At 47.8% G+C, this 21,912-nt stretch overlaps 2 protein-coding genes across 4 annotated transcripts in view; both read right to left on the minus strand.

Moving 5' to 3' along the window:
- Nucleotides 1-742: 742 nt before the first annotated feature.
- LOC144933758 (serine/threonine-protein kinase mos-like) lies at nt 743-1,819 on the minus strand. The gene has a single exon (XM_078858872.1). The coding sequence runs from the start codon at nt 1,817-1,819 to the stop codon at nt 791-793; it is 1,029 nt and encodes a 342-aa protein (XP_078714998.1). The 3' UTR covers nt 743-790.
- A 1,573-nt stretch (nt 1,820-3,392) lies between these two features.
- LOC144931423 (adenylate kinase 7-like) overlaps nt 3,393-21,912 on the minus strand; it is a 29,846-nt gene continuing 11,326 nt past the window's right edge. Inside the window, exons 6-19 of one of the 3 annotated variants that reach the window (XM_078855246.1) lie at nt 16,041-16,151; nt 13,924-14,007; nt 13,723-13,811; nt 12,724-12,814; nt 12,075-12,152; nt 10,778-10,927; nt 10,166-10,294; nt 9,628-9,763; nt 8,936-9,064; nt 7,326-7,397; nt 6,987-7,184; nt 6,316-6,527; nt 4,834-4,992; nt 3,394-3,989 (exon numbers count right to left, since the gene is read on the minus strand). In XM_078855246.1, the coding sequence (XP_078711372.1) occupies nt 3,951-3,989; nt 4,834-4,992; nt 6,316-6,527; nt 6,987-7,184; nt 7,326-7,397; nt 8,936-9,064; nt 9,628-9,763; nt 10,166-10,294; nt 10,778-10,927; nt 12,075-12,152; nt 12,724-12,814; nt 13,723-13,811; nt 13,924-14,007; nt 16,041-16,151 (1,677 nt within the window). In that variant the 3' untranslated portion in view covers nt 3,394-3,950. Of the gene's footprint in view, nt 3,990-4,833; nt 4,993-6,315; nt 6,528-6,986; nt 7,185-7,325; nt 7,398-8,935; nt 9,065-9,627; nt 9,764-10,165; nt 10,295-10,777; nt 10,928-12,074; nt 12,153-12,723; nt 12,815-13,722; nt 13,812-13,923; nt 14,008-16,040; nt 16,152-21,912 lie in introns of all 3 variants that reach the window. The other 2 variants (XM_078855237.1, XR_013636569.1) reach the window with 2 other exon arrangements.

Below are 21,912 nucleotides of genomic sequence, written 5' to 3' on the forward strand. Positions count from 1 at the left end.
ATTTCAGGATTAGCGGTCACAAGCTTCGAAAAATGTGGTTTGCGGTAGAAGAGCAAGTAGGTTTGGGCTATCATTTGATTCGGACAATTTGTACACAAGATTCACATTCGCACAAAAAGTACCCCCTCTCAAACTGCCTTTCCTTCCCGTTGTCCGTTTCGTGCTGTTTTTACAGCCAATGTTCAGTGGGCTTTCAAAGCGCATTGCAACGAAATCGTTAATAAAAAGGGTTATTAAACTGAAGCCGTGTATGGAGAGGTCTAGGACAAGAGTCGACTTCCGAAAACACTCCGCAATGTCTAGCTTTAAAAAAAAAACTAACAAGCTGGAGGTTATTGTAAACGTGTGTTTTTTTGGTGAGCATCATCCGATCGACACCTTTCACAGGACAAGTCACCCCCAATTACTACTTGTACGACCCGTCACGGTAGATGCGCAATGTCCATCGACCGTTTGCTCAGAGCCGTATAAACGAAAATGAACGTCGCCCATAAGTTAAAGAGCGGGTGGAGCAGCGATGTGGACACCAAAAACAGGTTTACAGCGAATATAAAAAACGGAAACAAGTGTCCGTGAACAGGTGCGTTCCCATACTTCAACCCAGTTAAAAAAAAAAGGACACGTACTCCGGTTGTGAAGAAAAAAAATCAACGTTCTCAAGAAAGCAGCAGTCAATCTGGGGGGGGGGGGGGTCCACGCACAGCCAAAACGCTCCGCGGGGCAGCGCTCGGGGAGACGCGCGCCGGTGTCCCCCGCGGGTCTCGCCTGGAGACTGACGCAGCCTCCTCCCTCACCGCACACGACCGTCGCCCCCTCCTCCTCCACCTCGCGCGGCCGTCACGATCTCGCCCAGCGCCACCCCCACGCTGCCGGCGCGGGGTCGACCGACGGCCCGCGGCGCCCAGCCGCGCTCCACGAGGTCGCGGACGCGCGCCTCGGGGTCGTCTCCGCCGCGCGCTCCGAAGCCGGCGGGGAAGACGGGACGAGCCCCGCGGGCGACCACCGCGTACACGACGCAGTGAGGCTCCGCGCCCGGGTACGGCGCCTCCCGCGTGGCCAGCTGCCACAGGGTCACCGCCAGCGAGTAGACGTCGGCGGCGGCCGTCACGACACCGCCGCTCAGCAGCTCGGGGGCGCGGTGCGTGTAGGTGCCGCCGCCGGGCGCGTCCGTGCGCGTCGGCACCTCGCCGCCGTCGTTCAGACGCCTCGAGCAGCCGAAGTCGCAGAGCTTGCAGAGCTTGCCGTCGGGGGCCAGCACCACGTTCCCCGGCTTCACGTCGAGGTGCGCGATGTCGCGTCCGTGCAGGAAGCGCAGCGCTTCGGCCACGTCGCGCGCGTACGCGACGCGCGTCGCGAACGGCACGGGGGGCGCGTCGCCCTCGTCGTAAAGGAGTCCCTGCAGGCTGCGGGGACCCGCCAGCTCCAGCACCAAGGTCCGCGGGGACGCGGCCAGGAGACGCGCGATGTTGGGGTGGCGCAGACCCGCGGCGTTCATCTCCGCGTGGAGGCTGGACGCGCCGCGCGGCGACAGAAGCTTCACGGCCACGGGCCGCCCGTAGTAGCAGCCCCGGAACACGTGGCCGAATGCCCCGGAGCCCAGACGGCCCTGGAGGCTCAGGGCGGAGAGATTGACCGAACCGGGTCGGTGGCCGTGAGCAGCAGCAGCAGGAGGAGAGAAGTCTTGCGCGGGCGAGAACGCGCAGCGAAACGCGGCCGACACCGGGGGGGAGCTGCTCTTGCACGGGGAGCAGCCGCCCGCGTCAAACCACGGGGAGGAGAGGCGAGGGCGAAAGCGCCCCACTGGCAGCGGAGACGGCATGGAGCTCGCACGCCGCGATTCAGAACCTCGCTGCTGCTGCTCAAGTCCCTGCTGCGACCCGCTGTGGCTGGTGCACCGCAGTGGATCGATTGGCGATCCACGTGGATATTAAATGACACGTGGATATTGAATGACACGTGCGCGCACGCACGCGCGCTCATTAACAATGGGAGGTGGATTTGACACAGAGCGCGCACGCGGTACCTGAATCGAGATTCTCAATCTCCAGCCGTCGCGACCCCCACGATGTGGATCACCGCAAGTCGTTAAGATATCGTTTCCATTCATGGGCGAATTAGGCTGCATGCTCCCGATGGGAAGTAATCACGGCACTAATCACAGCAGGCTGCACCGTGGAGGGCTTACTGCTAAGCTTGATTCAGAGATCGAGAGCACTGGAGTTAAGTTACACGGCAGTGAGCATGTTTCAGCCTTGTGTAAGCCATGCCCCCAAAAGGTTTTTTGGAAAGAAATCGATTGGACAATGCATATTTCAAATAAAAGTATCCTCCTCGCAAGCATAATCGAATGCATGTCCTTTATATATTTTATAAACTAAGATATTTGGGACGCAGCCCACACGTGAAAATGTATTTATAACCCTTCAAGAGAAAATTCAGATTGAATTTAAATTTTAATGTCATAGAATCGGACTGTTTATGAAGGTGGCCCGGACCCTACGTTTTTAAGAGGACGATGAGAGCAAGTTGAGTGCTTTTGGAAAAAGCAACATACCAATATGCCCCGACAAGAGTATTTAGTGTATATTGCCTGCTGACATATAGATCCGAAAATGTTACCCTGATAAATTGGAACAAAAGCTGAAAAGTGCATTTAGGAGCATTGTAGAAATCCAGGATTGGAATTACACCCGAGAGGAAGAAGATTACATGTCGTGGCAAGGCTCTCATCCAGTAGTGGATTGACGTCTGAACATATGCTACGTAACGTATTCTATTGCATGTTATACTGGTAGAAACCTCCTGGTTACACCAGCCCTCAGGGGATTATTGTGTCCGTCCGTCGTGCATCCAAAAATGGGAGGGGTGGGCTGGGTGGGGAGGGGCTGGTCACCCCGTGGTGCCCTTATAAAACTCAACGTTTTACCTACTCACGCCGGCTTGTGCCCGCCCTCACAGTCGGCCATATTTGCGGAATACACCACGCCGCCGTTGACCCTGGCCATTGACCGAGCAACCCAACGTTCCTACCAGCTCCCTCCGCAGGAATGTTACAGTGCTCATCGTGTCGACGTCCCGGAATTGCACCTATTGGGCAGGAAGTGCCTTCACTTGGGTGTGCAATATGCTGCCATGAGACGCTTATGAACTTCGGCTCTCAGTTTGGTGTCGATGTTTCTTTTGCTGGTGTGTCAAACCATTGTATCTTACCCGTATGCACACTGGAATCACGTCATTATGCTCTTTGGGAGAGCCGCTGAATACGGTTCTGATGCATAAATGTGCCAGACATAACTGTACAGATATACAGTATATAAACAAATACCATGGAATGTGTATTACAGTGCCGAATGGTTTAATTCTCAAATATATTTTCACAACTCTTACACTGTAAATACTTTTCCATTTTTAAGATGTCTTTTCGATTGTTTTCCTCTTTCACATGCACAGAATTACTGTATTTGTCAATATGGATATTTCTTCATCTCGCTATGAATAAAACATTTCTCATGGCACTGACATTTTTTAGTAACTTCCTAAGCATGAAATTATTTTTAAACAAACTATTTTCTAGTCTATTAAATTGCTTTAAGAACCTGCAAGTAAAAAAAAAAATTCACATAAAAAAAGGTATGTTTATGAATAACCATTCTTTATAAGAGTTGAATCTATAAAAGGTAGGATAAATGTGTTGGCCCGAAAATAACAAAAACATTTGTATATTCCTATACAATAATTGTAATTTTTACATTTTACAGTTCCATATATTTCCGAATGCTGTCATTATGCCAACACATAAATTACGTTCAAATTGTAAATACAACGGTATGTTTGTATGCTCTGCCCCTTGTGATGAGACTTAAGTCAGCAAAGCTGAACGTGAACTCCATCGGCACGACCTAGACTACAGAAACACTGCAGTCTCTCCGAGTTCCACGTGCTAGCACAGCTCACTCCTTGTCACAGTTGTACTGCAGCAAGTATTCAGCCTGGGGGGGCGTGGCACAAAATGGATGAAAAAACAAATATCCATGTGTTAATTATTCAATCAAACTCTCAACTGTTAAAATAAGCAATGGGGAAAATTCCACATTCTGTGTTGGTGTCCACTCCATCCATATGGTTACCACCAGAGGTGGGACAAAGTCATTGTTATGCAAGTCCAAGTCGAGTCGCAAGTCATCAAATTCATGACTCGAGTCTGACTCGAGTCCAAGTCACATGACTCGAGTCCACATCTCATAGGTGGGACAAAGTCATTGTTATGCAAGTCCAAGTCGAGTCGCAAGTCATCAAATTCATGACTCGAGTCTGACTCGAGTCCAAGTCACATGACTCGAGTCCACACCTCTGGTTACCACTGTTGAATCCATGGTGGTTACTTCTGTAACCTGATTACCACTCGCACTTTGGCTTAACCTAAGCTCAAGAAGCCGATCAACTCTCACCCTCACTCTCGCCCTCTCTGCTGCTAGCCACTTTTCATTGTGGCCATGTGCTTGGCGCCACGGTCGCGAGATGTGAATTACCTCGCCTGGCATACAAGAGGTCGTGGGTTCAATCCTCTCCCTGACGCATGTATATTTGGAGTTTGCATATTCTCCCCGTGGTCATGTGGATTTTTCTCTGGGTCCTCCGGGTTTTCCCTCCACAGTTACAAACGTGCGTTTAAGAGTATTTGGCCGCTATAAATTTCCACACAAGACACTTCGTTGAGCTATCATTTGTGATCGCCAGGTCGCTTCTGAAGAAGAGCTATATAGCTCAAGTGGTAAAATAAAAAGTACGTCGTTTTTTTTATAATTGCTGCGGAGAATGCATTGAGTTTCTCACCACAAAGTCGATGGGGTCGTGCGGCTTCACCTTGCAGCACTCGTCGAGGCCCTGAGCCAGCGGCGGCATCACGTACTTCATGAGGTAGTTACGCAGGGGCAGGTGGCGGGCACCCATCGCCTCGCGCTCCTGACGCTTCACTTCCTCCCAGCACGCGCGCTGGCGACGCGGGATACGAGCAAGGGCAGACGAATATAGTTTACTCCTGTTCTTAAAAAAAACAACTATTGCCCCTGGTGTCACTGACATTTTATTTGAAGTTAAATAAAAGAAAGCCTAACCCTACCAACTTCCATCAACATAATTAGTCCTTACCCCTTAAACCAATCGGAGTCTCTCCTGCTACCGCACACATCATCTGAGGCCCAAGCGTGAGAAAACTCAAGTTCCTTCATAGATGTAGCTGTAATAATGAATCAGTAGAGAAGCAAGAGCCCAAGTATGTAAGCATTATACTTAAAATTCACAGTTAATGATTTTGTTTGCTTTGTAAAAATTTCATTTTTTACTTCCTTTATTTTTAAACTTGATTTGAAGCTTTCGTGACTGTAGGAATTACTCTTTGGTTCTTTCGGTAAAGTCACGTAGAAAGAAAATAAATGTAATAATAGAATACACACACTCTGTCTAAGTAGTGTGTCTCTCTCTGTGTGTCTCTGTGTTGTCTCTCTCGGCTTGTGTATCTGTCTGTGTCCTCCCGTGTCTTTGTTTTGTCTCTCTCTCAAATTGATCAATCTTTGGAAGAACGTAATCAATCAGGTAAGGTGCTGAATGTTGTGTTAGCCGACTCTCTGTGTTGGATAGCATTGTATTTCTAAGTTCACTAGGTTTGTTTTCTACCTGATGACGATTGCTTGTGTTACAATCGAAACGTCGTATTCTATTATTTAATTTATTTTCTTTCTACGTGACTTTACCGAAAGAACCAAAGAGTAATTCCTTTATTTTTGTTTGTAAATTAATGTAGTCATCCTCTGTATTTCTTTTACATTTTCAACCAGTTACCTATTCCTGTTACATGTAAAGCATGTACTCATACTTGCTGTTTATATCGCGACCTATGTAACCATGATTGTAACCAAGATCTGTACCATATAACATCTGTATCGTCGCAGGACGCCCATGAAATAGAGCCTACCAGCTTATTGGGCACTTCCTACCGAAATAAATTAAATATATCTACCTCAGCATACACGTCTTATCATTGCACTACAGTTACAATAGAATGCAGCTCCACGATAGTTACAATAAAGTGCAGCTGCACTAAAGTGTTTTGTATGTAGAAGGCAATCAAACACAAAGGGATCTCACTCAATATTCACACTGATAGGCAAGCAACCTCCATTCTCCTGGCCACTTCAGAGCCCAGCAGACCGACAAGTGAGTCTCGCGACGCGTGATACAATTTAATGTTGAGTTCAGGTGTGGGATGCCTGTGTTACTTGAGCTATTCAGATGAGTTGTGCCCATCAATGCACTGACCCACTCCTCTTCCTGACAGAGTCTCTGGGCAGCCTGCTGTGCGTCCAGCAGCAGCTGGTCCACACGCCTCCGTGCCTCTCGCTCCCTCCGCTTCGCCTCCGCTCGCTGTGCTAACTCCAGCTGCTCCTCCTCTGAGGGTCCGTAATTACGGGGCTCGCCCATCAGCTTTCTAATCCGTCGCTTGATCTGAGCCACCTCGCAAACACTCACATCTGCATTAACACACGTGTGCAACACAACATGCTACTTACTACGCATGCACAATTAGAGCGCGTGAATTCTATTAGGTTACTCGTCTATTGCATAGCCATATCGGCTCATTGTTGTGACCCGTGTAGAATTTAAGGTTTCAAGTTTTTATGTTGAACCAGGTGAGAACTCAAGAGAACAGGAGAGTCTCATTTTCAAATAATCTAGGGCATTCGTCTGCCAGTAGGGGCCGATGATTGCGATGTATAATCCCAATTGAGGAATAAAAGGTAATGATTAGCTAAAGTAATTAGTATGCAATGGCAACAAGTGATCTCTGCTGCATGAATTCAACTACATCACTGGTTCACAGCATACACATCTGCACAAATGATGCTTTAGAAAGCCGACGAAGATGCCGTGGCATTGAAACACAAAATAGAACGCGCACGTTTAAAAATGTGCGAGAGCCAAACACTGACCAATGTGGTCAGGATGAATCTCCAGCTCGTCGAAGTAGTCGAGGACCGTGTCGTCCTCGGAACGAAGAGCGTGAAACTCTGCGAGGCGTCTCCTCACGCGCTCCTCCGTGAGGTCAGCCTCCAGCACGGCGCACTCAGGCAGCGACATGGCGCGGTGGAGCACAACGTCGTCTTCAGCGTCCAGCGACACCACCAGCTCTGTCACAGGGTTTGTACGCGACATCGCGCTGCGGTCATACACTGTCTCCTGCCACACACACACTCACCTTGTCCGTTCAAGTTTAAAAAGGAACCAACTAAACGCTGATTTGCCATGCTAGCGAAAGAAACACTGCATACCTGGGATTATGCTCTTGTCAAAGAGGGGCACTTTCCTCTTATTCAGTTCTTCACCATCTTCCTCGTCTTCCACTGTCAACATAACAGTGTCACACTAAAGAGGAGTACTACCAGGTATTCAACCACCTCACCACCATTTTGATTAACTCTGCCATAAATAATTAATATTTGAAAAAACTTTTTTTTAAACACGCTTTCATGAAATATACCGTACTCATAATGGCAGAACTCCACGACTCCAGGAAGTGGCCTCGGAGCTTGCCATAAATTCGATCCAAGCCGAAATATAACATATAAAAAATAATGTTTTAAAGTATATATATATTTTTTAATGATAGAATATCGTATTGTCATCAGTATGACATACGTATACCAAGTTTGCAGTCGATACTACATTGGGAAGTGGGTTAAAATTGAGTTACAAGATTTGAGGGTACAACAACAACAGACAGAGTGAGTTAAATAAAAGCGTGTAAAAAAATGTATGTAATCGAACACCATTGGCAATGGCTTGTTATCTTCTTCTATTGGTAACCCAGAAGCATTTGTGGATATTCCACTTCCTATCACAATAGACAGTTTATCCAGAGCATTGCCACTGTGGCAAAGTGAGACGCATTTATAGATGCCAGCGTTATGATGGGACGAGTTGATTCGGTTCTCCAATCTTTCAAATGAGACGCAAGCGCTCTCAAAACTTGTTTACAATGGAAATGCAGCACTGCCAACAGTATGCTAGAATAACAGTGCGTAAGTTGATCGCCTCTCAAACACATACCACACCGAGTGATAGACTGGCCTTAACTGGAGAGAGAACCAACCTCCTTACATTTGGAATTTATCTCAGTCAGTGCAGAAATAATTTTTTTACTTGCAAGCCTCTAGTTTCTGATCAATTGTGAGTGTGTATAACCGCTATTGGCTAACAATGCAGTGAAATCTCCTTACAATGTATGTGTGGGGACCCTGTATTTCCCCACTTTAGAATGAAAATGATTTAAACTGAAATGCGAAGAAAAATTACAAATATTATAGAAAACATTGCATGCTATCTTGTCACAATGGAACTGGACTATTTCAAACTTCTAAACCCTACTTAAGAGATCTGTTACTTTTTGTTGCCTTGGTTTGACTAACGCATTATGAGAAATAAACTTGGTCCACAAAGAGACGTGTGCTGTAACGTCATATCTAGCTGTGGTGTCACACACGTGACATGTGCCGGCTTGGCTGATGTGGTTTTTGTTGTACTGTGTTGCTATAGCCAATTGTTGTGCAGAAAGCGCACTGCATCAGTTGCATGACCATGCTGGTACGTAAGTGGGATATACGTCGTAGCGGTGATTAAGAAAAACTATTGTAAATTATAATTCACGACGTTAATCTGAAATGCACATCAATATTAAGTACGTTATTTGAAATATTTTAATGTTATTCATGTGAGTAAACCTGCCGAATATTTTTTATGAAATAGGTTTATGTGAAAAATATTTTAATGTCCATTATTATGAAATGTCACTGTTACAATTATGGATGATGTTGTGTTTTTACCTGTGCTAGAATTACCAAAAACATTTCCAACAATCACCTCCACAGGTAGATGTACTCACCGCCAAACAGCTGCACTGCCTGAGCAAATGTTTTGGGGAAACCGTCCAGCACAAATCCCTGATTTTGGCATGGTGGGGAAGACAACTTCTCTTTGTACAACCGTACCAAGTAGGAATCTTCCAATCGTCCTGGGCAGCACCAGACACACACAAACAGAGAAAACCCCATTTATCTTTACAGACTATAAAGACATGGGCTATTAGCCACTTGAGGATGTGAAAGTGGAATTTAGATAATCCTACACTTGGGGTTTCTGTAGGGAGGATGGGTTATTTATGGGAAGGCAGGGCTGGACCATGAAGTTACGCAGGCAGGGTCAGGTTTATATAATGTAGTTGATTTGTGAAAGTGATAGAAAGTCACTGTTCCATATGACCAGGCAAAAATAAGCCAAAGTAACTCCAGACTTAAACCAGCATTTGGCGGTGCTAATCCCCATTGGCAGTTCTGAGTTAGAGATTGAAATTCCACATTTCCATAATAGAGTCCAGTCTATCCAAAAGGAAAACCAATTTCTGATTTGCCAAGTTAAGTTTAATTGACTGAGCTCTAAGAAATTATGAGCGCAGAAGCTCTTGGCTGGGATTGAAACTCACAACATCAGTGGGCTACAGCTGTTGTAAATAAACACAGTAGAGCCATAAAAGACATGTGCAGTGGTGGTAACATCTCTTCTGACGAGACAATACACCTTCATTCTGCAGCATGTTCTCTCTAAGAGCCTCCAGAAAGTCCTGCGCTTCTTGAACGTCTTCTGTAAACGCCTCCACGTCTTCCTCGTGCCACTCAGTCTCCTCTTTCCTGCCAGCTGAGCCAACGATCCTCTCCTGATTCCCAGGGACAGAGAAGTTAATAATAAATAGACATTGTTCCATCACCAAAATAATATAACCCTTACATTTATCGCTCAATGGGCCTTCCACATCACAGTTTTCCAGTGGCGTTTTTGAAACTAGCTAAAAGGCCCATCCGTCAAATAACTTAAACATTATTTTACTGAGGATGAAATGACCAGTTGTTTATTTATAATCCGTAATTCATTGAGAAAATGCATAATTGTGGACAAGAGAAATCAATGTGGGGTTGTGACCGGTCTGTGTCTATTTTGAGGCATACATGGGACACCCATAAGTTCCTGGATTCTTATGGTAAGAACTAAGGATGTCTAATCAACATGCTATTATATGCGCTGCACGAGACGTGGGGCATTGGCTGCCTGGCCTACCTACCAGCTTGGTTAGAGCCTCTGTGATGACATCCTTCATGTTGACATGGTGTATTTTGTAATGCTTGCACAGCATCTGGGCCACAGTGCTCTTCCCAGTTACCGGTGGGCCCAGGATGCAGATTTTGATGGGCTGGGGATATAAAACAAAACATCTCTCTCACGACACAGCCCTAATGAAACAGTTAAACATCAGTGAAGTACATTATTGTGGAATCTCCTCCCTGTATGAATCAACTCTTAATAACTTCATATTTGCCTTCATTTCTTTACACCATTTATTCGGAAAATATGCCATAGTTTCCCGCTCGCGGGCCACCTCTGGCCAGATCATCAGCAGTGCGTGATGCAATCATGATGACGAGTTTGGCACCATCGGGAATTCCACGCACGACCCACACCTTTGCGGCGATTTCCGCTCTTAGCCATGGATAAATGTGGACAATACAGTGAACCATCATGCGTTTAATAGTATAATACGAAGACTATTTAAGAGGAGAGCACATATGGGCAGAAACATCATATACATACAGCACTCACTATAAAAGGGCCCTTGTGCTATGTACACACAACATAAGCGTCATTGAGTGATGCAGTGGAAAACACTGTCTCAAACCTGGAGCTTCCGTGTGGCCCGGAACTCGCGCACCACCCGCTCCAGGTTGACCAGCAAGCCGGCCTCCGCCACCCAGCGCACGTTCAACTCCTCTTTGACAAAAACGGCCTCCGCACACACGTCCAGCAGCAGCTGCTCCACATGCTGGGGCTGGCAGGCGTGCAGGCGTGGGCAGTGCACTCGCTCAGTCAGATACGCAACCTCGCTCATTGGCTCGCATCTACTCATAATGCCAAGTAATAAGCAGTGACCTCTTTCACTTGCAGAAAGTTTCACATGATTGAATATTACCCACGATGACATGGATCAGAAATATGGGCACAATCAAAGAAAATGGAAGAAAAGCCAAATAGCATGCAAAAAGCTTGGAGAGATGGATTCTGGGATATACACTGAAAGACTAAAAGAGGAACACAAATACCAGAGAACAAACACAAATCATGGACATCATATTGACCGCTAAGGAAAGTAAATGGGCTTGAGAATGACACTTCACTTGGGTCGCTTTCGGCCAATAGATGAGACTAACAACAGAGTGGCAGTTTAAGGAGAAAACATGTCTGAGAGGTCGACCACCTCAGAGATTGAGCCATGCTATCACCTCATGTTCAAGAGTTAAATATATTGTGGCATTGCAGGACCATGTGGGTTGGTGACAGTGTGGGGAGGCCTGCATCCAGAAGTGGATTGATCATGGCTGGTGATGATAATGTCCACTACACGATCACACATGTTAAGTCAGGTGAAAGTGTCTCCCACTTGAAACATTGGGTGCTGCCAATCTCTGAATGTTGTCCTAAACCATTGGATAAAATTCCACATTGCTAAGGTGGGGTTAGTATCTACATATGGTAACCACTATTGACAATCCAAAGAGTTGTCCTTCAATCATCCCAGAGAGACAACGCACTGCATTTATCCATGACTGGATTTTAAGTTACAAACTTACAATTTTTTCAGTTAAGCACCCTAACCATAATATGAGCTGTAAGGAATAATAAATTGTTGTACTAAAATTTTATATTATTTAAATATATTACTCGGCAAACAAGTTGGAAGTTTGCTAAATAGAATGTGGCAAGAACCGTCTCATAACCAGCAAGGGGAGTTTGAGACATTTTGTGGTGCAACCTAAAACGTTGCAGCAAAACAACAAACATTTGTTGCGAATTCAATGATGAGGAGAGTAAAGTGTCGCGATGGTGAACTTTCAGCAGCGTGGAGTTGTGGAGGAGTAAATAAGCTCAGGCTGCTGGGCACCGGTGGGGTGGAGATGCTTACTCTTGAGCACTCTTACCAGGCAGTCCTTGTTGCTCATGGCTTCCTGTTTGGAGATGTGGCTGATGCGCCCCGTGCCCAGCCTCTTACTGATGGCCTGCGGTGCGGAGATACAACTTTCCATTCCATTCAAAAGCATCTCCACATCACTCCCCACCTATAGCGCACACATGATTGCAAGCTTCCACTAAGTCTTCACATGATGAGGATAATCGGGTATATTTTCATGTCGGTGCTATTTTTCACCTGATTTCTGGCTTGTGGAGCCAAAAGTAAAACTATTTTTATGCTAATTCTGAGGTAGGTACATTGAAACATATGTCAAAGTATACATACTCACATCAATATTTAATTATTATGGCCAGGTGGCACTGTCATTTCAATCCATGACAATCACAATCAAAACTTTTTGGAGTTAAATTCGAGTCAGGGGTCGATTCAGCACTACAGTCCTAATCAGTGGAGAAAACGAGTAACAGTTTGTAGGTAGTCCATATAAGCGATTATCCTCTATGATAGTGAGGCTGACCCCAATCATGAGATGAGTGTGGATTCATTATTTGTATCCGCTCATACAAGCGAGCTTTCTCCAGGCAGAGAGGTTTCCCAAAAATGCAGAAATACCAAAAAAATACATCCATGGCAAAAATGTGAAAACACGTTCTTACCTGTGCTATCTCTAGCTGAGTGTGTTTGCCCTCATCCACAGCCAGGATGTAGCGAGTCTTGGGCTTGTGGTCAGCTATATTCTGAATCACTCTGGCAATATTCAAAAAGCAATGTCAACTCAGAGTGCCTCATTGTTCAGACCGAGGTGGTGCTCATCTCTGCAGAGTAGCTCTCAGTCACAGTTCTGTGGAGGTGGCCAGACGCTGCACAGGATAAACACTTTAAACTTTATACTCACAAAGCGAATGTTTTAGGGCAAGTTCTAGCAAAACAATCCCTCATAAGGATTTGGCCAAACATCCCAATGCAGATTCTCCTGAGAGTTAGTGAAGATTTCCTGGATTAATGGAGTACTTTATTTACTTCCTTCGGCAGCATTTGTACAAAACCTCTATAAGTGACAACGTGGACAGAACAATTTGCTCACTTGCCCTTGCATCTCAATTTGACAGCTCATCAACACAACGCCGGCACTGGTGGTGTCCCTTGTGATTCTACTAATTGTTTAAATTGTGCAGGGCATTTCCTTAAAATGTTTGTGGTTATAATGCTACTGAGTGTCAGCAAAGATATATGCATGTTTTTCTCCCCAGAGAACCTTTCCAATCAGCATTTCAGCGATTAGCTGTAAATGTTCAATCAGTCGCCACCTCCAGCAAGTGAAAATGTTCCGATGTATGGAGAACCGAGCAAGCACACCTCCCCCTTACTGGCTGTTGACACCAGCATTGGCAGGCAAAAGTGCCCATTCGCAAGGTCCTTTTTGCATAATCAGCCGATTGTGCTTGTGCGTAATCAGTCGACTGTGGGGCAAGCACAATGTATTAGACGATAATGTTTGTTTTCTTACAGAGTATTCGTATAGATGGGAATGATACCTGATGTGCCTACATGCCTGTGCACACTGACAAAAAACAATGACTTAGCAACCACTAAGTGCTACATCCAGGGTCAACCATGAGCCCAGATTCGCCAAAAGAGTAAAAGGATTCCCATACCCTGCCAGGTCTCGGATGTGAATGGTTGGCAGGACGTTTGTTCCTCTCTCAATCACAGGTACTGCAGGCAACTCTCCCAACCAGGCAGTCTGTTAAAACATGAACACATGTGTGAATGCTGGGGGCACATGTCAATGTCACTTCTAAAAAAAAGTAAGATGAGACAAATATCAGCCTCTAGAATAATGCTGTGATAGTCACCTTGAAAATGAAATGAAAAGGCTCTTCCCCCATTCCATAGGGCAGTCCAGAAGACACCACATAGCCAATGAACTTTTTCTTACTCTGAAAGTAAAAGTGTCATCAAATCACATTGCACCACGATGTATTGTCATAAGTGTAGCAACATTTGTACTAATGTATTATCATTTGTTAGCCTTGAACAAATATTGAAACTATGGGTTACATATTTTTTACTTGATTTACAAATATATCCGAATTTTGCTATGGGATTTGTGTCATGAGATAAAGAAACACCCATCAGGACCTCCCTCAGGCAACAGGACTGTAGCCAGTTCTGAGATCCTGTGTCAATGTGTCTAAATGTGGCCGTTACAGATGAGCACGTGCTGTCATGTGATCACAGCTAACTCAAGTTTATTATTACTACTACGCTTATTTACCCAGGAAAGTCTCACTGAGTCTCAGGTCTTTTTAGGAGGGTCCTGCCAAGATTTCACAGTCGGGGGTGATGATTGCTATGTGTAATCCCAATTGAGTTGAGGGCAAATCTCACGAGATTAGAACAACAACATCTTGAGAACTTAGCCAAGTCCAATTCATCATTCATTGGTCATGTATTTACTCACTTAGAATATATATTCATCATATATTTCGTGCTTCATTGTTTCATACTATTTATAAATTATTTTGTTAGCACCAACTGAACTGGCCTAATATACCACATCATTATTATTTGTTTCTTTCGGTTAAGTCACGTCTAAAGATAAAATAATAAATTAAATTAAATAATAGAATACGACGTTTCGATTGCAACACAAGCAATCATCATCAGGTATAATGAAATAGCGACATAAAATCTAACCAGAAAACTATAGACAGACATATTAGCAGACAGATATCACCAAGATACATAGCGAGAGCAACACAGGTAACAGAGAGGGGTGATCGTCTCTGTGTGGTGGCCTTAAATAGACAGAGGGGGGGCGGAGGCAGAGAGAGGGAGGAGGGTTAGAGAAAAAATTAGCATATCAATGAGTGGTCAACAGACGTGGTGCTGCGAATGCGATGGCACGGCAAGCAAGCCTGAAAATCAGGAGAAGGACACACTAAAATTAAATAACCTAATAAAATATCGAAATGTAATGTAATACAACACAGAGGGTCGGTCAACACACAATTAACGCATAGCCTGGTTGATTACGTATTTCAAAGATTGCTAAGTTAGAATTTAAGTGTGAACAATCTAAAGAGAGGACACAGGCAGAGAAAACAAGTCGCCAGAGAGAGAGAAAAAAGATAAGCTTAAAACTTCCCCGTAGAAGTGGTTCAATCTTAATTTTAGAACTTTCGTGACTGCAGGAATTATTATTTGTTTCTTTCGGTTAAGTCACGTCTAAAGATAAAATAATAAATTAAATTAAATAATAGAATACGACGTTTCGATTGCAACACAAGCAATCATCATCAGGTATAATGAAATAGCGACATAAAATCTAACCAGAAAACTATAGACAGACATATTAGCAGACAGATATCACCAAGATACATAGCGAGAGCAACACAGGTAACAGTGTTGCTCTCGCTATGTATCTTGGTGATATCTGTCTGCTAATATGTCTGTCTATAGTTTTCTGGTTAGATTTTATGTCGCTATTTCATTATACCTGATGATGATTGCTTGTGTTGCAATCGAAACGTCGTATTCTATTATTTAATTTAATTTATTATTTTATCTTTAGACGTGACTTAACCGAAAGAAACAAATAATAACTCCTGCAGTCACGAAAGTTCTAAAATTAAGATTATACCACATCATGTCAGGGAAAGTCCCAGCAAGATGACAGCACATGGCTACTTGTGGAGTCATTTCAATTGGCTTTTACCCCACTTCACGGCCTGTACGAGTTGCTCACCGTGTGTCTGGCCTCCAGTGTACTAATACATTCTTGCCCTCTGAGCCATGACCAAATTAAGCAAAGAATGTGTAAACTACACTTCAGAACTTGGCTTATTTATTAGTGATTAACTAGATTCAAACCTAGTGTTGGCAAAGGCATTATAATCCATCATGAGCCACCTGAGCTAGCTAAGCTAGCTGGCCATCTTATAGCTGAGTAAATAAACTACGCGAATACCATCTTGCCCAGCTTCATGACCAGCTTCTCCAAGGCCACATGATCCTTGAATGCAGGATGAGGCCTTCTTTTCCGATGGTCATCCTCAGTGAACGGAACCTCTGGATCATCCTACAGGGTGAGAGACACATCAAAGCCTCACCATCCCTTGTAAGTTTCTCTAGTAAGAGAAAACTAGTAATTTTACATTCAGCATCCCTATCTCCTCCGGAACTACTGTATGCACCTCACAAATTCTAGAATCAGTCAAAGATAGTCTTCTATAACTGTGTAATAAAGGACTCGGACGCTTCTCTCTCTGTGTGTCCTTTATTTGGGTTCGATCTCTTTTCCCTCACGGCACTCCCCTATATACTCTTCGCCCTGCGTAGCCCCAGGCTGCTATCGCTCACGTAGCCCACTTCCCTCCTAGCAGACCCGCTGCTGTCTCCTCGTGCAGACCCCCGCTGCCCGACTCCTCCTTTGCAGACCCGCTGCTCTCTGCAGCCTCCTCGCTGCTCCCGCTGCCCCGGGGTCGGTCACCGTTGGCCGACGGTGCCGAACCTCGTGGTCCGTGTGTGTGTGGCGATCTCGCCACTCTCTCTCTCACTCTCCGCCCTGCGTGGCCTCACACTTTCCCAGTCTCCGATCACCCCCTACTGCTTCCGGTTTCTCCCCTTATAGACCTGAACCCTCTCCCCCACGTGACGTAACTCCTCCCCCCATGACGTCACTTCCGGGAGGTCGTTTACGCCCGCATTACACCACCCTCCCCCGTAGAGAAAATCCAGCCGACCTCGGCTGAACACAACTCCAACAAGCAATGCGAGCGAACACGACCGAATACGAAAAAAAAAAGGACGCAGAACACACAATAATATACCGAAAGAACAAGAACACAACACAATAATTAACGAAATGTGAGGGATTTCGAGTGGGTGCGAGTCGCCGGGCCGTCCCGGACGGTCGGCGGCCCTCCCGCTGAGCGGGAACGTGGCAGGGTTTTAAGAGCGACAGGCTGAAGGTCGTCTGTCGCTATTGGAGGCCTGGCAACGTCCCGGTCCCCGATTCTCGAAGGCCCAGCATCAGAGGCGTCCCGCAATCACGCCCGCGGCGGGGTTGGAAGGGCTACGGGTCTCAAAGGTTCCGCAGCCGTGGTCGACGCACCCCGATCTGAGTCTTCCTTCCCCTGCCGCGTCACGGCCGGCTCGTCTGTAAAAGGCACGACAGGCGCTCTTGCAAGGTCAGCAGGCACAGGCAAGGGCGAGTCGGCAGCAACAGACCCCAGCAAGGCAACCTCAGGAGATGACGCATCAGGTCGAGGGGCCACGTATGATTTCAACCGAGATGTGTGGACGAACCAACGCCGAGATCCAAACCGAACACACGCCGACTGTGGGTTGGGAACCTCGATGAGGCGAATCGGCCCTTGCCATGGTTTATGTAACTTAGGAGAGGTACCTGGCCGCACCTGTGGACAATGGAGCCAGGCCAGGTCCCCCGTTTTCCAGGGGCATTCCCCTTTTGAACGTCGCACACACCGCTCGTTCCGAGCCTGGGCTTTGGCCGTAGCCATGCGGGCCCCTTCCCGAGCCACAGTGACTCGGCGAACGGTGTCCTGAATATAGTCAGGAAGAGGCTTAGCAGGTCCCCTCGCTCCGGTTCCCAATTGCACATTAATCGGCGGTACGTTTTCACGACCGTACATAAGAAAAAACGGCGAATATCCTGTAGCCGCATGCGGCGTCATCCGGTACGCCGAAAGCACCCCAGGGATATGCAAATCCCAATCCGATTGTTTTTCACTAACCGTGTGGCACAACATGGCGGACAGGGTCCGATTTAGCCGTTCAACCATACCATCCGTTTGTGGGTGGTAGGGAGATGTCCGTATTTTTTTTGTTCCAAGAGCCGCACACACCTCCCCCAACAATTTAGACGAAAAATTCCGGCCTTGGTCTGTAAAGAGCCTCTCCGGCGCCCCCTTGTCCATAACATACCCAAATAGAAAGGCGTCTGTGATAGACGCCGCTGACTGGTCAGGCAAAGGCCAGGCCATCGGCCAGCGGGAGAGGTACTCCACCCCTACCAGCAAATATTTATTTCCCCTAGCGGATGGCGGAAAGGGTCCCAAAATATCTAACGCCACCAACTCATTAACTCGAGACACCTGAATAGATTGTATCGGCGGCACATATGGATGTTTAGGTGGCTTACGGCGGGCACAATCGGGACACGCACGAACGTGCCCGACGACATCCGTCGTCATGCCGTGCCAATAGTAATCTCGCTGCAGCGTCAATAGGGTCTTCTGCAGCCCCAGATGTAAAAGCGTGTCACAATGCAGAGTCCTAATCAATTCGTACCGCAATGATGCCGGTACAACAAGATGCCAGCGTTCCTATATCCCTTCCCTCCACATCAGCAACCCATCACAGAGAGCAGTTTCCGGCACACCCCCCGCACAGAGTCCCCCACTCCCCTTCACAGGCCGCTTACGTAACGTTACCAAAGAATCATCCAACATTTGTTCCCGAATCCACACAGACCTCGGGAGATGTAAAATGCCATCAGCCGGTCCCCCATCAGCCGGCCCCGGCTCAAGCGGAGCTTCAGGCACTTCGACAGCCAGGGCGACAGGCTGAGGGGGGTGCTGAATCGGCCCACACCTATGCGTCCCCGACGCACACGCGCAAGGGGATCGCTGCGGCATCCTGGAAAGTGCGTCCGCATTAGCGTGACGCACTCCCTTCCGATGGTGAATTTGGAAGGAAAATTCTTGCAGCGTGTCCAACCACCACGCCAGCTGGCCGGATGGTTGGTCCATCTTAAGAGCATACTGCAAGGCCGCATGATCCGTGCGAACAATAAACGAACGACCGTACAGATACGGTCGAAATTGGCTGAGAAAAAAAACAATAGCCAAAAGTTCCCTGCGAGTGACGCAGTAGCGGGTTTCAGCGGGAGACAAAACCCGGCTACCATACGCCACCACGCGTTCCACACCACCTTTGGACTGAGACAACACCGCCCCAATGCCCGTGTCACTCGCGTCCGTATCCAGAATGAAGGGATGTTCAAAATCGGGATAATCCAACGTCGGCGCCGTAGCCAATAGATCGCGTAGGCCTCGAAATGCCGCCTCCTCTGGCGGTCCCCAAGCAAATTTGTGTCCTTTTCCCGTAAGGAGATGCAAAGGCCTCGCGATCGTAGCAAAATTTGGAACAAACCTCCGATAATATGAGGCGAACCCCAAAAACCGACGCACATCCCCCACCGTGGCAGGGGTTGGCCAGTCACGGACGCACGCAGTTTTGTCCGGATCTGTGGCCACCCCGTCCGCACTTACGATGTGCCCCAAATAACGCACGGAGTGTTGCAGTAGGTGACATTTCTTAGGCTTTAATTTCAAATTAGCAGAACGCATCCTGGTGAACACAGCCTCCAACCGCGATAAATGCTCGTCAAATGTGCGGCTGAAGACGATAATATCGTCTAAATATATCAGACATGTCTCCCACTGCAACCCCATTAATACCAACTCCATCAACCTCTGAAAAGTGGCAGGGGCCGCATTCAACCCCATCGGAAGACAGTTAAATTGGAATAACCCCTGCGGCGTACGGAAAGCAGTCTTCTCCCGCGAGGACTCGTCAAGGGGAAGCTGCCAGAAGCCCGAAGAGAGATCTAGCGTTGAAAAGAACTTTGCCCCCGACAAGGCATCGAGAGAGTCGTCCATACGCGGCAGGGGGTACGCATCTGCCACCGACACTTTATTTAATTTACGAAAATCGACACAAAATCGCAATCTGCCGTCTTTCTTCTTAACCAAAACAACAGGTGCGCCCCATGGGCTGTTAGACGGAGATATTATGTCCGCAGCCAACATGTCATCCACTGCCCCTCGAACATGCTCTCGTTCAGCCGGACTCATCGGATGCGAGTTTAACCGATTAGGGGCAGCATCCCCTGTGTCAATATGATGGTAAAGCAACGAGGTGCGTCCCAAGTCCAAATCGTCGGAGCTAAACACATCAGAATAGCTCAATAATAATTTACTAATTGCACAACGTTGTTCCCCGGAAAGAGCTGAATTCTCCCCAAACAATTCAGTGATCCAGCGATCATCTGCAGCTCCGGGGCTCGAAACACCTCCAACAACACCCCGGCCGGACAGATCATCATGAGCTGTAAACGCAGTAGTGGCATGTGCCACAACGGTACCCGCCGGCACACACACGCTTTCGGTACTCGCGTTAAGCACCTGCAAAAATGGCTGCTGGTCTGGCCGGACAATAGTTTGTGCCCCAACTAGCGCCGATCCACCCGTGATGGTGGCGGACGGCGACAACAAAACCCCAATAGCTCCTTGACGACCAGGTACAGGCTTCCGATAACGCAAGGGAATGAGCATCTGTGAGCCAGGTGGAATATCAACAGACACTTCGGACAACGCTTGCACTTGGGCGACAGGAGCAGGTCGCCCCCAGGGCGACGGCAAAAACGCAATTTTACGGCCTTCCGGTAATTCAATGCAGTTCTCATTAATTCTAATTAGAATGGGCATTTTGGCCAGAAAATAGGTCCCCAACAAACAAGGAACCGCAAGAGACCTCGAAATTAACACAATTCCCGAGGCCGACACTCCCCCGATAGCTATGTTAGCGTCCACCTGGCCCACAATGCCCATGCTACCCCCGTTCGCAGCGACGCAGGAAGCGTAAGCCGGACTCACGGCCTCTGGTGGGATGTTCAAGAGATGGAATATTACATCCGAAATAATGGTCGCGGACGCTCCGGAATCTACCAAAATCCGTACGTCCACCCCTTGTATCGACCCAGGTACGGTGGACGAACCGGTAGCGGCCGCGACGACCCGCCGAGCCAACTTATGCCACTGCGTTACTGAGCGACAAGGCGCAGTCAATGGCCTCGCGTTATTAACAACACCCGGATCGCATGACAACGGTGATGAGTGAGGTGTCAAGCCTTGCCGGGTGTCTGGTGCGCACCGACTTGCCTGTGCTGGCGAATCCTTCCTCAGAGCGGCCGCTGTCGGGGCCTCCTGCTGGGGCGGACCCGGAACGCGGGCCCAACAGTCTCTAGCGAAATGGCCCTTACGCCCGCAGCGGAAACAGTCGATGTCGTTGCGCCGCGCGGCGGGCACCCCGTCCTGACGCGGCCGTATCGGCGGCGCAGCCCGCGGCCCCGGCCCACCGCGGGCCGGCCACGGAGCAGCGGCGGCCGACAGCTCCTGCGGGCTCCTGTCGTCCGGCACATAAACTGCTTTGTTGGGGTCCCAACCCAAGGCTCCCCCTTCGACGATGGGCCCCCCCGTCCACGCCGTAACTTGCTTCCACCGGCGCAGGTTGAACTGGGCATCCAGACATTTAGCCGCAGCCCGGGATGTGAGCTTCTCGTGACCACACACCGGCATAGGAATGCCGAGATCCTGGGACAGCTCCAACATCTTCCCCAGGATGAGAGGTTCCAGCAGGTCAGGCTCCGTCTCCGGGTATGCAGCCATAGCCAGCTCCAGTACCGCGCCCCTATACGCCACCGGAGACTCCTCGGGTGCTCGTTGTCGTTGCACAAACCGGCGATGAGCATCATCCGGCGGCTCGTAAGCGTCAGCCATTTCGTCGAACACACCTCGCAATGTTTCCTTCTTCGCGGCCTTTATAGAGCGAAAGAATCTAACGGACTCGTCATCGAGAAGAGTCGGTAAAACTTCTAATGCCTCGGCGTCAGTCCACCTCGCCGAGCGTACCGCTGCCAAAAATCTGCAGGCGAACGCACTCCAATCGCCCCCGATGGAGAATTCTTTGACAGTCGTCAGGTGACGACTGCGACTTCTTGGCGCGCTCCCTCCAGCCGCTGACTCATCCGATGG

This window comes from Lampetra fluviatilis, chromosome 1, assembly GCF_964198595.1.
Source record: "Lampetra fluviatilis chromosome 1, kcLamFluv1.1, whole genome shotgun sequence".
NCBI classification, from domain to species: Eukaryota; Metazoa; Chordata; class Hyperoartia; order Petromyzontiformes; family Petromyzontidae; genus Lampetra; species Lampetra fluviatilis.